At 44.2% G+C, this 13,961-nt stretch overlaps 1 protein-coding gene across 1 annotated transcript in view; it reads right to left on the bottom strand.

Moving 5' to 3' along the window:
- The window catches only part of ZPLD1 (zona pellucida like domain containing 1), a 2,178,405-nt gene extending 2,164,822 nt beyond the window's left edge, over window positions 1-13,583 (bottom strand). Inside the window, exon 1 of the mRNA XM_078656102.1 lies at window positions 13,478-13,583. Coding sequence (XP_078512228.1) covers window positions 13,478-13,583 — 106 coding nt within the window. The remainder of the gene's footprint in view (window positions 1-13,477) is intronic.
- Between the last annotated feature and the right edge of the window lie 378 nt (window positions 13,584-13,961).

Raw genomic sequence — 13,961 nt, 5'->3', positions numbered from 1 at the left:
GAATGGAAAAATAATGTAAATGATATATGCAATCGTTATTTTTACCTGGAGCTGAAGTTGTCCTGTCTTGGCCAGCTGCTCCACGCACTTTATCTCAAACCTTTGCTCCATGTTGCACAATCCCCTCAGTCCATAGGCTTTAAGTACTTGTTTTGCTGCTTCTTCTGTTTGTGTGTGGCCTGAGAGACAGCATTTTATACTTAGCAGAGCTTGATAACTATGCATGGGTCCACTTTTGGGAGGGTGAGTAGCCATCTGCGTTTGGGTTCCTTTTCTCAGGAGATGCCTGCTTCAGATTATGTGTGTGGCCTTGGTACAACATTTTATGCTAAGTACAGCTTGCTAGTTATGAGGTGGGAACACTTTGGGAAGGTGAAAAGTGCCCTCTATCTGTGTTTGGGTTCCATTTCATAGCAGTCTTTATTCAATTATGAATTTGTCTATAAGTTTCTAACAAAATACAAAAAGTCAAATATGCACCATCCAAGATAAGACAGAACGTCTTAGGGCGATAGAGGGCCTGGAGGGTCCTATCTGTGTATTTCGTAAGCCTCTCATTCAGGAGCCCTCCAGCTGTCTTATCAAGATTTTAATTTAATTCAATCAGCTTTATTCAGTTAAAATACTACCATTTAAACATTCTAAAATATGTCAACATAATACATCAGTTAATCAGTACCATAAAACATGTAAAATAGGGTATAAGTTACACAAAAATGTCATATTATACTTTTAATAAAAAGCAATAAAATGTTAATACAGTTTATATATATAGTGATATAGAATAGATGTAAACATGTCCAGTAATTGGGGAGGGGATAACAGGCCTGGAAGTCACGGTAGGGATATATGTCCTATGTCGTTTCATAGACTAGGGCCTCAAGGTGTGAATTAATCTTTCTTCTCTTAATTGCTAAATAAATATTGGAAACCACTGCGTAGCATATGCTCTCATTTTCTAGGCTACAAACAAAATTAAAAGCAGCTTTATAAGAATATAATTTACCACTGAGAAAGAGAGGGCATAAAATACACTCCCTAATGTCTTTATAAAAATTATAAAAAAAGATAAAATGTAAAGTTGACTTGTGCAACTTTTCATCACAAGGGCAACTTGGGAGGTTGTGATCCCATTTGCCCATGTCAGGGAAAGCTATTAGATAGATAAATATGTTTAGTCAGTAGATTCTGGCCATAAACCATCACACATAAACATCATATAAAATCGATATTCATTTACCTTGTTGTATGGTACTATCACATCCTCTATAAATACAAGGTAAAACAAATACAACTAAAATCCATTAATATCAATAGGAAACTGTACCCAGCTGCAATACCTAACCTTCAATAAAGTGCATTTACATTACAAGATCACTCTATTTAAACACATTTTAAAGATTCAGTGATGAATTAAGGTAGGTGACTAATTTTGAGGGATAAAGGGCACAATAAAGTCTTGATTCAAGCGATGCAATCCCCATAAAGGGAAATAGTGCAAACCAAAACTTCACTATCAAAATTCAAAAACAATAAAAACACAAATAAAATTACATAAAAATAGTAAGTAATGGGGCAACTAATTAAATCTTGATCTTCTAGACACGCAAGCTGCTCTTAAAAAGAATAGGACTGCGATGATAACATGATCTGTTGAAACTATCTGTAGTACATCAAGGCAGGCCTAACTTGATTAAAATTCAGGGATTCCAGCAAAGGGATTAAACATTGCTTCTTCAGCCAGCTATAATAAGAAAAAAACATGGTAAAATGCAACATATCCTGTGGAGACGTTTTGGGCCAGCAGCAGGTTTCTCTTGCCTCAGGCCGTGTCCATTCTGAAGGGTAACCTAAAAAAATGGTGCAATTGATTGAACCTGAATCTGGCCAGTAAACACCTATGGTGCTGTGAGCAGACCTTGACAAGATACAGCTCCAACTCCTGAACAGTTTTTAGCAGCATGTGACCCCGAACTGAAGTTTTCTGGAGTTTTAGGTACTCTCTCTCTAGGGATTAATGTTCCATGAACAGCCTTTTGATAGACCCTAGCTCCCGCTCCGAGAGAGAGGAGGGATATTCAAAAATATCTGACCTACCAATATGATAAAAAGCTGCTTTAACATGGGCTTTATAAGATATCCAATGTGACGATCAAGAGCCAAATAGTCTGCTAAAATCATTGAATTTAACAACAATTCCGCCCTACTCCAAACCTTGATCCAACACAGGCGGTGACTAAGGGATATCAAATTTGACATGTGGACAAGCCCAAGCTCTGCCTGTACAAAGAAAGCTAGAGTAGAGTGTGAAACCTGCCTGTACCAATTTGTGAAAATATATTTGTTGGCAGATTGGATATGGTCCAGATTGGCATACCCTCATATCTCGCTACAGTATTGTAGCTGGGAGATGCATATTGCCTGATAAGATTTCAGCAGGTCCCTCTGCACCCTAGAGCTAAACCTCTGTGCAAAATTAAAAAGTGCCCTGTAGATCTGAGAAACGTTGCTCTTTTTGCCTCCACCAGAGGTATCCAACAAATATTACTATCAAATAGGACTCCCAAGTAAGGCAATGCCTTAGCTTTTCCCAAGTAAAATTAGCAACCTTAAAGGTCTTGCTCTTAGTTGACTTGGGGCCTACTACCATCACATATGACTTCTAGAAATTAACCACCAAGTCAAGGTTCCCCATGAAAGACACATACCTATCCAGGATAAGGTCCAGCCCCTGAGCGGTCCGGACCATAAGGATCACTTCATCCACATATATTAATACAGGAAATAATCTATCACCCAACTTCAAGCCACCTGCTGCCGCTGATAACAGCATGGGCTTAAGCCCATTTGTGTACAAGGTGAATAAAAAGAGGGGCAAGACTACATCGGAAAGGATGAGTACAGGCGGCGTCCTGAGAGAAACGTTCCAAGGCAGAGGTCTGAGTGCAAATTTGCTCAACGGGACAGAGTGCTTGGGTGTTAGACCTGTCAGCCTTTTGGTGGTCCCTCCTAATTATTTATTTATTTTGTCCTTTTTTTTGCCCCTCAACCTTTTTATTTTTTATGTCTACTGGACTTTTTAGGTGTTGACCTAGGGGTTAGGTGCTCTTTGCCCTCATAGTCTTTTTCTTGAGGCCTAGGCGCCTTTTTGACTGGATTCACAAGACCCACAAAATGGTGGCCAGTAACTGCCACAACTGCCAACTCAGAGACTGGACCCATAGGGTAGAATAGGAACATTCCAGAACCTTCTGGTCCCTTCTGGACCTTCTGAGGTCAGCCTATATAAGGCCAGGGTCAGGGCAGCCAGTTTGTAGAGTGTCCAGAGTGCTTGAGAGAACCCTGTCAGGAGTGAGGCATTAGTGTAGGGAGGCCAGCGCGCTAATAAGAGGTAGATTGACCCTAAGTTCAGCTGCCCTTCTTTGCTGACGTAGCCCCCTAACTTCGGACCGATCCCTGATAGCACTGTGTCGTTTGAAGACTTTAAGAGCTATAAAGCCTTCTTCTTCAAGACGAGGTTAACTGAATAAAGGAGACACAGGGGCCAGGGCCTGATTTAATTGAAGATTGCCCTACTATGGATTCTTCCCCCCTTTTCTCTGAGTGTCCCCGCCGGTAAAGTTCGTTGTGGAACTGTAGGGTTAGGAACAACTTTACTCCTTTCCTGAGAGACCTCTTGTTCACGAAGAACAAGACCTACCTGGTGGCACTCGGTGAGTCGCTACCTCGCCGTCAGTCCATTGACGCCTATTCCGGGGCCCCTGTGGTGAGGATCAGCCGAGAGGGTCTGCCGGAAGACAGTGGAGCAGCGAACGCGGAAGGCAATATTGCAGCAAGGCAGGCGAGCGTGTTGCCGGAAGGAAAAGGAGACTGACGGAGGCCGGCCTGCGCTGTTCCCGCCCCCACCCCCCTCTGACAAACGCGAGGAGGGCAGAACTCGGAGCCGGGAGCGGTGAGGAAGACTCGGCGTAGCTCCGACCCCTTCAGCTGCCTGGCATTCCGCAGCGCTTGGGCCGGGAACGCCACGGAGCTGAGGTACCGGTGAAAAGTGGCAGCAGGTGCACGTGTGGGACAGAGACAAACCTCCGATCACTCGGTAAGATCCAGGAGTGAAGAGCGGGGCTCCCCCAGGCCAGAGTGGGCCTCTTACCCGGTTTCAGTAGGGGAGGGAGAGGTGAGCCCAACGAACCTGACTAAAAATCCCGCCTATCCTGGCTAGCAGCTGACGGGTTTAGAGCAATTCCCTACCCTACTGTTGTGATGACAATCTAACCAAACTCATGGGGTGTGCGACTTCGTAACTGACTAGTTGCACACGAAAAGGCTGCCGCAGGACAGTGTTCCACAGGGTGGTGGGCAGCTTACAGCCTGAGGAGAATAGGGATCCTGCCACAAGGCCAAGCGATTGGTGCTGACAAAGGGAACTGTAAACAACTGGTACAGACAGTCTGGACGGTGTATACTAAAAAGGCTGGTGGAGGGAACAAAGGAAATATTCAGGTTGACAGTTCATCAGAGCACCATTTCCTTTAGGTCTGGTAAAACTGCACTATTTGATGTCTGTTGCCTCAGGTATAACACGGTAATGAGAGTATAAGGTTAGTGAAAAAGCCTAGTCTATCTGAAAGAAAGATCTAAGGTTATTAAGGCCAGGGTTGTGAATTACAGAAGTTGTGCAACTCTATGGAGAAGAAACTGTCATAGAAACCTCCTTTCAAAGAGAAGGGAAGGGAAGTGACATTAATGCTTGATCAAAATTGTATTATTGTTGATGATTTCATGTAGAGCAAATTGTAAGCTGAAACAAAAATATTGCTAAGGAACTAAGAAAAACCACAAAGAGACTTTTATAAAACAGTCGTATTTTTCTAAACTGGTGTGGTGTCTTTCTTTTTGAGGGGATGGACGCTATGTTACTGAAGGGTGTGACGCAAACTTAACACATGTACCTTGGAGTTAGGCCTCCCTACTTAGTGCCACGCTATCCTATGTGACTTGGAGACCCCAGGTCCAACATTGGGTATATCCCCATCCCGCTAAGCAGGGTCCAAAGGTTCCCTCAATTCACCCTGTCAAAGGCAGAGGTCAAGTCCACTAGGCTAAATGAATAGATTCAGACCAAGCCACTGTGTGTTTATTAATAATCAAATGGAGGTTCAGGCATTGGTCTGAGGAGGACCTTCCTGCTCTAAAACCATACTGAACATCGTACATGATGTTATTTTCCTCTGCCCAGTCACTTAGCCTATTTAAGATTACCCTCCCCAGTACGTTGATCATTGAGTCCAGTAACTCTATTGGTCTATAGAATTGGGAGTTGTCTTTTTCCTCCTTCTTAAAGATAGGAACAATGACAGCAGTAGACCAAGATGGCAATGTGCCCAACCAGGTGGCCGCATTCAACACCTGTGTTAATTGCAGAGCCCAGACCCCAGTATTAGATTTAAACATGTCTGGTAGGATACTATCAGGGCCCGGATAAAGCTATTAACAAATGGAGAGTGCCCAGTCTTAATCTATGTTGTAAGTTTGGTACCCAAAGTGGATATTGTTGTGTGCCTATCTCAATTGGCCTTTCACTATGGGCCAGATGTATGACCCTTACATTTAGCGACTCACAAACTGCTAGCTTTGCAACTCACAATTTGCGACTAGCAAAATGCAATGTACAACAGTGTCACAGATACTGTTAGCAATTCCCAATGGGGTCACAAATTGCATGCCTCATCAATATTCACGAGGCAAGCTCAATTTGCAACCCGATTGGGAATGGTTAGCTTTCGCAGGGATAGTTGCCTGCTGGGATCAGCAGACCACCATGTCCGAGACTGCTTTTTAAATAAAGCAGTTTTATTTTTAAATCAGCCTGTTTTCCTTAAAAGAAAACGGGATGCATCTAAAAAAGAAGAAATACACTTTTCAGCTTAATTTTTTTAAGGGCAAGCAGAGGGCCCTGGGATCACCGCCTGCTCCTAAAAAGTATTTTCTCACACACTCACAAAGGGGAAGGGATCCCCGTGGGACCTCTTTCCGTTTGCGAGGGGTTTACCACCTGCTTGAAGTAGGTGATAAACTGCAAGTGTTTTGCTGTCACAAAACAATAGTACATGGCAGTGAGTCTTGCTATTAAGACGGGACGCCCCTTCCTAATAGCGAGAGTCACAAACGCTATTTTGCGAGTCAGTGACTAGCAAAATAGCATTTGTACATGCCATTACCCTATTTCCAGTCACAAACAGGCCAATCTCCCATTTGCAAGGGCAAAAAAGGGTCATACGCCTGGCCCCAAATGACTTGATCATTTGTTTTGACGTTTCATCAATTTACCTTAATACCTTTTTCCTATGTCATAAGACTTTCGTAGGGACATTAATATCAATATTCTCATCAAGTTTATGTAGGAGTTTGTTAACATATGCCAACCATGGAATTGAATTTCTACATTCAAGAGCAAGGCAATCCATTATGATGTCCTGAGTAAATTTAGTTACATTTTTACTCCAGATCCCATGCTAAACAGTAAGTGAGGCTACACATATGTAATCATCAATGTAGAGAACTATTAGTTCCCTGTGTACAATGAATGAGGGAGTTGAGCTAGGGATTATTAATAATCTCCTTAAGAAGATATTTTCTTGAGTCTGAAGTGAAGCATGATTGGCCAGTACCCATATTGTGGCACCATTACAGGTTCCATATATACACTTGCTCTTATAATGAGTCAAAATTTCGCTTATTGGCTGATCCCTATCTTTTAAAAAAAGTCAAAATATGGTTTCTTTTGACCATAACATTTTTGATTTCAGTGTGTGTTCCCCATTGCTTTTTAGAGTTAAAATGAGGCCCAGATGAGCAAACGTGTGTGTTTCCACTATCCGCACCACCTTACCATTATGTATTCTACTTTTCCATTTCCCTTTTCCACAGACCACTGCAAATTTTTTTTTAGGTTAAGCTTTAAGTCCTTTTCTTCCATATATTTAACAAAATTCTCAATTAGACACTGGAGCCTATTTGCAGTTCTGGATAACAGGACTGAATCATCTGCAGACAACAAAACAGGGGTTATGCATTTGCAACTTTTGGGGCATCGGCATTCGGCTTTTGCAAGGATTGATCAATGCCATTGACAAAGAGGGAGAACAATAGCGGAGCAAGGACATAGCCTTGTCCGATCCCACGTATTACCCTGAAATGTGGAGTGCACCCACCTTTGGGCCTTCTATTGAACTCTAGTAAATAATAATTTATATATTTGTGATAGGCAGATGATAATATGGCTGGGGATACCTACCTGAACCAAAGTCTGTCATCATTTTACATGGTTTACCGACAAATCTACAAAACATAAATGTAGATGGCCCATCTTGGAGAGAATACATTTGCTAATAATTAGGTGAAAATTAATATACTGTTTTATAGTCCCCATATTTCTTCTGAATCAATACTGGGATTCTGTAAGGACTGAGTTGTTGTCTACCCAACTTTCTAATCTTTACAGAAGGACTCTGCCCATCATTTTTTTTGTTGAGTCAAGAAGACATATAGGGCGGTAGTATTTTGCATCTCCCTTGTCTCCTTTCCTGAAGGTCGGAACAATAGCACTTTACGTCCAGGTTACAGGCAGCAAATTGTCTGCTGATGCGTACAGAAGCTTAGTAAGATTGGGGCCAAAAAGTCAGTGTCCGATTTAAACATATCTATGGGTACCTCATTGAGGCCAAGTACCTTCCCACTGGTACATCTATCTAAAGCAGCTTTTATCTCATCTAAAGTAATAGGGGTCAAATTTAGGCACCCCATAGTTACAAATGTTGTATTTTCAAGGACTAATGGATTGCAATTTTTTGGGTTAAAAATCTGAACAAAATGGCTTATCCAATCTGAAGATTGTACTAAAGTCTCAATCTTGACTGTGATCTGGTCTTTAAAAAAGGGATGATTTATTGTTTTCCATAATGTTGCATCCAGTGAATCTGCTGCTTCTAAACATTTCCCCCCAGGCTTGTTAATGTAACACTGCTCTCCTTTAATGTAGGTTATGTTTGTAAGACTTGTTCAATGTTTTTATCATTTTATCATCTCTAGATCTAGGGTCTTTTTTAGGTCTTGATTTGCTTTTGTACATTTTCGGTCAAACCAACTAGAGCATTTTTCTTTGGGGTCTTTTTATTCCTAATTTTTAAATTTCCTGTAATTACAGAAGTAATATTACAATATTGCTGGAGAAAGGTAGTAGCACGCACGCGCGCTATTCTGCTGATTTGTCATTTTCAGCGCTGCTGTAAATTTTAAAAATACCGATTTTGTATCTTTGTTAATTTAATTTGTATTCACCCTGTTTTTAAAACTATCTGTGTCTGCCCTCTCACTTGCACCTTAAATTGGGCCCCCCACCGCGCTCTTCGCGGATCTATTTCATTTTTCTCTCAGCCTTCGTGTTTGGCGCCGGGCGCCATCTTGGGGGTGGTTGGAGCGAGTGTGCCACTTGTTTTGAGCGTTCTAGCGCTCATTTTCGACACAGGTGAGCCCTACTTAAGGCGAGCTAGGCAGTAGCTCTGCCTGGAGAAAGGTAGTAGCACGCACGCGCGCTATTCTGCTGATTTGTCATTTTCAGCGCTGCTGTAATTTTTAAAAATACCGATTTTGTATCTTTGTTAATTTAATTTGTATTCACCCTGTTTTTAAAACTATCTGTGTCTGCCCTCTCACTTGCACCTTAAATTGGGCCCCCCACCGCGCTCTTCGCGGATCTATTTCATTTTTCTCTCAGCCTTCGTGTTTGGCGCCGGGCGCCATCTTGGGGGTGGTTGGAGCGAGTGTGCCACTTGTTTTGAGCGTTCTAGCGCTCATTTTCGACACAGGTGAGCCCTACTTAATGTTCGCCACCTGCGCGCAGCGGTGACGCGCAGCGGGAGCGCCGGACTCTCGCCGGAGTCAAGCCAGAGTCCTGCCCGTCTGCGCCCGTCAGCGTCCCGGGAGCGGGCGGTGCGGCGGGTGGGACTCTACCACCAGGGATGTGTCCCCCTGTGACCCCCGTCTTGCGCTATTCCCCTAGCGAACTTCGCACTTTCTATCCCCATGGCTCGGGCTGTCGCACTGTGTTCCCTGGTCGTCATCATGGGAAATCTCGCTGCCCGGGCTGTGGCTGGTGCCCGACCCGCTCGCTCACCTCACGGCCGAGCAATAACACCTCCAGGATGGGCTTCGGATGCATGCTATTAAACACCAGGTCAGCATGCAAACATGCGCAGGACATCTATGAGCTTCTCGATATAGAGAAGCCACTATGCCTCATGCTTACTGAGACATGGTGGGCAGACTCTTCTAACCCTGACGTCGCTATGGCAATCCCGCCTGAGTATAACATCTTCAGAAAGGATAGAGCCAAGGGAAGGGGAGGTGGAGTGGCGCTTGTGGTCCGGAAAGGAACCCCTTGCGCGATCCTGCCAGCTATTGACATCCGAGGCTCTGAGACCCTAGCCTTCTCTATCACTCTATCGCCCCATCAATCCTTTAAGGGACTGCTCATATACAGGCCACCTGGTGCTCCCGGCACCTTCTTTGAAGATCTGGACTCGGTGCTGGTGGAGTTGGCCCTGAAAGCTGAACATTTTATCGTGGCAGGCGATTTCAACTTTCGGTTGGATGATCCTTCCGATCCGGCTGCCACCAAACTCTCTGAGGCGCTGACCCCTCTGGGACTTATCCCTTACCTTCAGGAGCCTACGCATGAGAAGGGGCACACCCTTGACCAAGTTTTCTCGTCTGTCCCTCTCGAGGGTATAGAGGTTACTCCTGTCCTTTGGTCAGACCACTTTCTTGCCAAATTTGTGATCAAGGGCATAGTGAAGTCAGTGCCTATCCTGGCACATCAACAGGGTCGTGTCCATAGGGCATTCCACCGAGTAACCCCAGAGATGCTGGCTCAAGCAGCTGTGGTCCATCCTTGCCTCCTCTCAGGCGATCTAGACAGGGATTTGCAGACTATGCAGGACTGGTTTTTGGACAGGCTAAACGATCTTGCCCCGGAAGTAACATCTCGCCCGACACCGAAACGGGTCTCCGCGCCTTGGTTTACCGCTGCACTGTCGGCTACGCGGCAGCAGTGCAAGGTAGCCGAAAGAGCTTGGCGGGCACAATATGACACTGTTGCCAAGTTGACCTACAAAACGGTGGTTAAGGCTTATCACCGGGACATTCGCCTGGAAAAAAAAGCTTATTTAGCCAGGAGAATTGACGCCGTCTCCAACTCCTGCAGGGAGATCTTCTCCATCGTGAGAGAATTCACCTCCCCCTGGTCTAACACCTCGGACCAAAAACCATCTGGTACCTGGGCTACGGACCTTGCTGACTTCTTTACGAGCAAGATCCAACGCATCCAGGAGTCATTCCTGGTACCAGTGTCGGTGGGCCAGACTGAACTGGACATCATCACACCGCCACAGGTCGGGCCAGGGGTGACGCTGAGTGTGTTTCCTCCAATCTCTGCTCCGGACTCGCTGGCTCTAATGGGCAATTTAAAATCAGGTTCTCCCCTCGACCCATGCCCTGCTAAATTTTTAGCGAAAGTAGCGGAGGTGATTAACCCGCTGGCCAATCCGCTTTTGAATCTTTTGTTGAGGCTGGGTGTGGTCCCGCAAACCTGGAAACAGGCGATGGTGATTCCCTTGCTCAAAAAACCTGGCCTAGACCCGAAGGCCCCAGTTAATTATAGGCCCATCTCTCTGCTGCCGGCCCTCACGAAGATTCTGGAAAAGCACGTTCAAGGCGTGCTCTCCAATTTTCTTGAATCTAATGAGATCCTGCACGCCACCCAATCGGGCTTTCGTCCCCATCTTAGCACTGAGACAGCGCTCCTGGAGGTTTCGGAAACCATTAAAGGTGTTCTGGACTCTGGGGGCAAAGTCATGCTGGTGATGTTAGACCTGTCGGCGGCTTTCGACACCGTTCCCCATGTTGGTCTTCTCGCAAGACTTCGCGAGATAGGCATACGGGGGACGGTGTTCGACTGGTTTTCTTCCTTTCTTGCCGGCCGCCGGCAAACGATCTGGGCCCCGCCTGATTCCGCCGTGATGCCGCCTCTGGGAGTCGGGGTCCCTCAGGGCTCCATTTTGAGCCCGACCCTCTTTAACATCATTATGACCCCGTTGGCGGCGCTGGTGGAGTCGCATGGTGCCCAGATCGTATCCTACGCGGATGACACCCAGCTCATCTTCTCTTGTAAGAGAGGAGGTGACTTTGACGGGGACAGTATTCGGGATTGCCTTGGGGCTGTTTTTCACTGGTTCCATCTAAACAGCCTTAAGTGCAATTCCGACAAATCCGAAGTACTTTTCTTTGGGTGTGACACCGAGCCTGACTGGCAGACTTGGTGGCCACTGGATATGTTCCCTCCATCCTGCTCCTCTCAGGTTGCAAAGAATCTAGGGGTGAAGATGGATAACAGGTTAACCCTGAAATCTCAGATACTGGGGGTGTCGGGCATGTGCTTTGGCATCCTTAGGATGCTGCGGAGGTTCCTTCCTCTGTTATCCGTGGAGCATAGGACGCTGACAGTTCAGGCTCTGATTGGGTCCAGGTTGGATTATTCCAACATTCTTTACCTGGGCCTTCCAGAGTACTTGCTGCAGCGGCTTCAAGTGGTGCAGAACGCCGCGGCCAGGGCAATCTTCGGCCTTAGTAGGCGCTCCAGTGCCTCGGGCCTGTTGGCAACTTTACATTGGTTGCCCATCCGCAAGAGGATCGCCTTTAAGGCGCTGACTTTGGCCTATAAAGCTCTGCACAAGGGGGGAGCTAAGTACCTCCAAAAGAGACTGGTCTTTTACCATCCGACCAGATCTCTGAGGTCGGAATCCCTGCACCTGGCTGTTGTCCCTCGGGTAAAGAAAACGCGCCTTGGCGGCCGCTCTTTTGGATTGCTGGCATCTCAGCTATGGAACTCTTTGCCACTGGCCCTGCGGGGAGCCACTAGCTTGCTGGCTTTTAGGAAAGGCCTTAAAACGTGGCTGTTTACTCAGTAGCCGGTCTCTCTCGAATCCTTGGATCACTTCTCTTTTAGTCTTTTATTTTGGTGTTATGTTATTATGTTGCAGCTTTTCTTTCTCCAATAAAAGCGCCGGGACACTCTTTTTGAGTAGCCGCGCGCTATAAAAATGATTAATTAACATAACATAACATAACATAACAAAAGCCTGTGATAATGTGTATGTCTGTGGAGTATCTCTCCATACAAAAATTAGTATTTTGTTGCTTATGATGGTACAATAACTTGTTCTTCTACGCTTAATTGCTCCAAAAGTTACAGATTGTACTTATACATTACACCATTAACTGTCCCTCTGTATGGGTTATGAGAAAAATGAGGATAAACTTCACCATCTTCTCATCAATATTTAATGACTGGGACTGTCTGAAAAAGCCTGGGATTGCGTTGTAGAGACTCACATACTATGCACCCCTAGTTTTGCAATTTTGCCTGCGACAAAGAGGAAACAGCCTTTGCAATGAGGTTTTCAACACGTTGTACCTTTACCATTCATTTTTTACCTCACATGTTTTTAGAATACATATGCTTTTACAGCATATGCCTTTACCACACATGTATGGTAAGTTCAGGGGTGAGGGGGGTCACCCCCACAAATACTTTGTTTTATATATATAAACAATGCACGGTAAAGGCATACAATATAAAAGCATATGCATTCTAAAAAAATGTTGGACGGAAATGCATTGTAAAGGTAGGCAGAGTATTTCCCTGTGTTGTTTCATCATACAACCGCATTAAAGCCTTATACGCAGAGCAATGGGACCCATACCTGTTATGATAGCTTCCTAGCCATGTTTAGAACCGTGACGTCATAACACATGTGACCCAACATGGTTATGTGACCCCCCCAGTAGTGGTGTTACTGCCGGGGAGGGCCCCCATGGCCTCGGAAGTCCCGGTAATGGAAGTTACATAACTTCCAAGGCGGGAGATCTGTCACTTTTTGCTTGATGTGGAAGGTATCCCTCCTTACTACAGCTGCTAAATATTCATATGTATGTTAGTAAATATTCTATGGCTTTAGTTTCATTTATTTGTATACAAATTAGGGAACTGTTGGTAATGAATAGTCATTGGTGCAGAAAATATCCCAGAATGATCATACCCTACATTATACTTCACTCACCTACCACCTTTGAAATATTACAAGATATAGCATTAAACTGCATTGTTCTTGAGATGTTGTAGCTCTGAAAACCTTACTTAAATTAATATACAGTATAACTAACTCAATGTCAGAGCTAAATGTAATAGAATGTTATTCTTCCTCAGCAGAATCAATAATATGTGCATTTTCTGAAATTTCAAATGTTTCTTTACATTTAAACAACAATATGTGTGCCAGAAAGAGTGCAAAAAACTGTTTGTAAATGTTGTATCTTCCTAACAGTTCTTAAGATGTAGCATTTTGAAATTAAAAATACTTACCAGGAAATCTGCTGTGTTGGTTTGCATCGCAGTTGTACCCATTAAATTGTGTAGTTACAAAAGGTGCATCAACTGTTAAAAGGAGCAGTATCAACATGTATTCCATAGTAAAACCTAATTAAGGTTGACATAAAAATGAAAGTTACAAAAAAATCAGAGCAACAGCTTTTACCGCACTACATAAGCACAACTGAAATACACTATGAGCATTAATTCACCAAAATATATATCGGGTAGAAAAAAATTACACTCTCAGACTTTGATCTGAATGTCATCACAGCAAGTAAACTCATATGACCTTTGAATCTTCCTAGAAAGTGATGTCATATGAACTTAGCCCTTATGCAATCACAAAAATTGACATCTTTGAACTTCCATAACATCTACATGAATATTGCACAACACAGACAAATATCTATTTTAGAAACATGATATGGTAGGGGAAAATTACTCATCACTCATTGTGTTACATGGAAATTTGTGT

The sequence above is a fragment of the Lissotriton helveticus genome, chromosome 8 (assembly GCF_964261635.1).
Source record: "Lissotriton helveticus chromosome 8, aLisHel1.1, whole genome shotgun sequence".
In the NCBI taxonomy this organism is placed as follows: domain Eukaryota; kingdom Metazoa; phylum Chordata; class Amphibia; order Caudata; family Salamandridae; genus Lissotriton; species Lissotriton helveticus.
The sequence above is the reverse complement of the archived record's forward strand: the minus strand, read 5'-3'. Positions and strand labels throughout refer to the sequence as shown.